General features: G+C 52.4%; 1 protein-coding gene across 1 annotated transcript; it reads right to left on the minus strand.

The window, feature by feature from the left end:
- Positions 1-705: 705 nt before the first annotated feature.
- LOC102033629 (olfactory receptor 14A16-like) lies at positions 706-1,642 on the minus strand. The gene is given in 2 exon segments (XM_031062730.1): positions 706-1,363; positions 1,365-1,642. Coding segments are annotated over 2 exon segments (936 nt in total).
- Positions 1,643-2,858: the final 1,216 nt, after the last annotated feature.

Genomic DNA, 2,858 nt, shown 5'->3' on the forward strand with positions numbered 1-2,858 from the left:
CCCTGCTCTGCTGCTCCCTCAGGTCCAGCCCAGGAGCTCTGGCTGTGCCAGGACACCGCTGTGTGCCCTCCCTGCACATTCCCCCTCTGCCTCTGAGCACTGGGCTTTGCTTTGCCAGGGCATTTCTGGGGCACATTCCTGCCAGCTGCTCTGAAGTTAGAGCAAAGCCTTCCTGCCCTGCCCTCAGGAGATGCCCTTTGCTGATGGAACTGCTGTGGTGGAGCCCAACACTGTCCCAGCAGTGCCCATGGCCTGTCTCTGCCTGTAGTCACAGCATGGTCATGCAGCAGGACAGTGACCAAGCTGCCAGAGCACTCTGGCCTTAAACCCACAGAAGGGCTGGGAAGGAGGGAGTGGAGTTGGGAAGAGCAGGTGTGGTAAAAACCAGGGCCATTGTCCCTGGCTGTGCTGCTGTGCTGGGAGTCTCTTCCCTTCACCTCTCCACACAGGTGCTGCCCCTGCAAAGACAGAGAAGGGCTGAAGAAGAATCCTGGACACACAGGTTAGGGCGGGCACTTTTTAATTTAAATGCACAGGGAACAAGCCTCCTGAAAGTCTTTTTATTTCAAAAGAAAGGTAGATATCCATGTAGAAATGCAAAGAGTAATACTACCGTATTTTGTAAGAAACATTAAAAAAGTAGAAAAAGTTACAATAGAAAAAATAGACAAATAGTGGGGGAAATAGTTACATTCTGAAGGGTCTCTAGCAGAAAAGAGAGTTTATTGCTTCTGAAGATACCTTCATCAGTTTTTCCAGGGCATCCTTGAGCTCCTGGTTCCTCAGGCTGTAAATGAGGGGCTTCAGTGCTAGAGGCACTGCTGAGTACAGAATTGACACCACCAGATCCAGGGATGGGAAGGAGTTTGAGTGGGGTTTCAGGTAGGCAAATGCTGCAGTGCTGAGGAACACGGAAACAATGGCCAGGTGAGGGAGGCATATGAAAAAGGCTTTTTGCCATCCCTGCTCAGCAGGGATCCTCAGGACTGCCCTGAAGATCAGCACATAGGAGAAAACAATGAAAACAAAACACCCAAAAGATAAACAGACACCAACCACAGAAATTCTGTTTTTTCTGAGGTAGGACTGTGAGCAGGAGAGCTTGAAGATCTGTGGGATTTCACAGAATAACTGACCCAGGACATTACCTTGGCACAGGGGCAGAGAAAATGTATTGGCTGTGTGCAGCAAAGCAGCAAGGAAGCCACTGGCCCAGGCAGCTGCTGCCATGTGGGCATAAGCTCTGCTGCCCAGGAAGGTTCTGTAGTGCAGGGGTTTGCAGATGGACACACAGCTGTTGTAGCACATGACAGCGAGGACGTAATACTCTGCTGAAATGAAAAATACAAACAGAAATACTTGTGTAGGACATGTGCCTGGTGTCCCAGAGGGAGTTGTGCATGGCTTTGGGGACAGTGGTGCAGATGGAGCCCAGGTCGCTGAGGGCCAGGTTGAGCAGGAAGAAGAACATGGGCGTGTGCAGGTGGTGGCCGCAGGCTACGGCGCTGATGATGAGGCCGTTGCCCAGGAGGGAAGCCAGGGAGATGCCCAGAAAGAGGCAGAAGTGCAGGAGCTGCAGCTCCTGAGTGTCTGCCAGTGCCAGGAGGAGGAACTGGGTCATGGAGTTGCTGTGTCTGGACATTTCTTCTCTCTGGATGTCGTTGACTGTTGAAAGAAGACATTGACAAGCAGGGACAGATTTCCTTGAATCAATACAAGGCTATTTTCTTACACATTCACTGAAAATTACTTCTCTTTCTTTGGGGAAATTTCACTTCACTTTTCTTTTATTTTTGAGTTTGGTTTGTACTGTTGAGTTACTGCCATATCGTCAGCATTGCTCTCAGCCTGGACACTGGGGAGCCAAGAGGGAAAAACAGGGCTCCCTGTGACCCAGTGCAGTCAGACCTGCTGGTCCCACTCAGGTGCCCTTTGTTCATTACACCTCCCTCTATTTCAGGGTGATCACACTTAAAATGTGCTTGAAAATAAAGTGGACTTTTTGAAGACTCCAGTTGAAAAATAATTTTCTCCAAACCCTTCTCTCTTTTGCTGTGCAGCTGAATAGGCAGGGTTACCAAGGACTGGTCTGGCTCTCTGCTGCCTGGAGGTCTCCCTAGTGGGAGCTGTTCCTCTGTATCCATGGCTTGTCTCTGCCAGTGTTCCCAGAGCCCAGCCCTAGAGGCTTGGCTCTGCCCTGCAGACCCCTCCCAGCACAGGGCACTGCACAGGGCCATCTCCCTGGCAGCAGGGCCTTAAGGGTAGATCAGACAAACAGAGATGCTACAAGTCAAGGTGCTGCTGGTGCTGTCTGTAGGTAGAGGAGTGTGAGGAGGCACTTTCTGAGGGAGATCTAAGGCAGATCTGCTGATCCCCAGGGTGACAGTACAGGAGTCTCAGTGACACAGACAAACCTGACAGTCCCTTTCCCTTCCCTTTAAGAGAAAGCTGAGAGCAGCCCTGGCCATGCAGCACCATCTCCACAGCAGGAGGAATCTACCCTGATGGGGCTCGCTCCTTCCACCTCCAACTTCTCCCCACAGTCCATTGGGAGCTCCCAGGCAGGCTGAGAGCTGCCCCTGGTAGGTAGCAGATCCCGTGGCCTGGTGAAGAGCGCTCAGGGCTGCAGAAGCTGCTCTGCAGGACAGCCTTGGGCAGCCCTGGCTGCACCCCCCTCCACCTTCACCCCCTGCAGCTGTCCCTGGCAGCAGGAGCCATCCTGCCCTGTCCCTCTGAGGGTGCCCAGGGCAGCCCAGCTCTGGAGCATATCCTTCCCCAAACCAGAAATGGCAGGAAAGCCACCCTTACAGTCATGTCAGTCTTACCATGAGTCAGCTTTAGAAGATCCCTGCAGCCAG

This window comes from Geospiza fortis, unplaced genomic scaffold, assembly GCF_000277835.1.
Source record: "Geospiza fortis unplaced genomic scaffold, GeoFor_1.0 scaffold140, whole genome shotgun sequence".
Lineage (NCBI taxonomy): Eukaryota > Metazoa > Chordata > Aves > Passeriformes > Thraupidae > Geospiza > Geospiza fortis.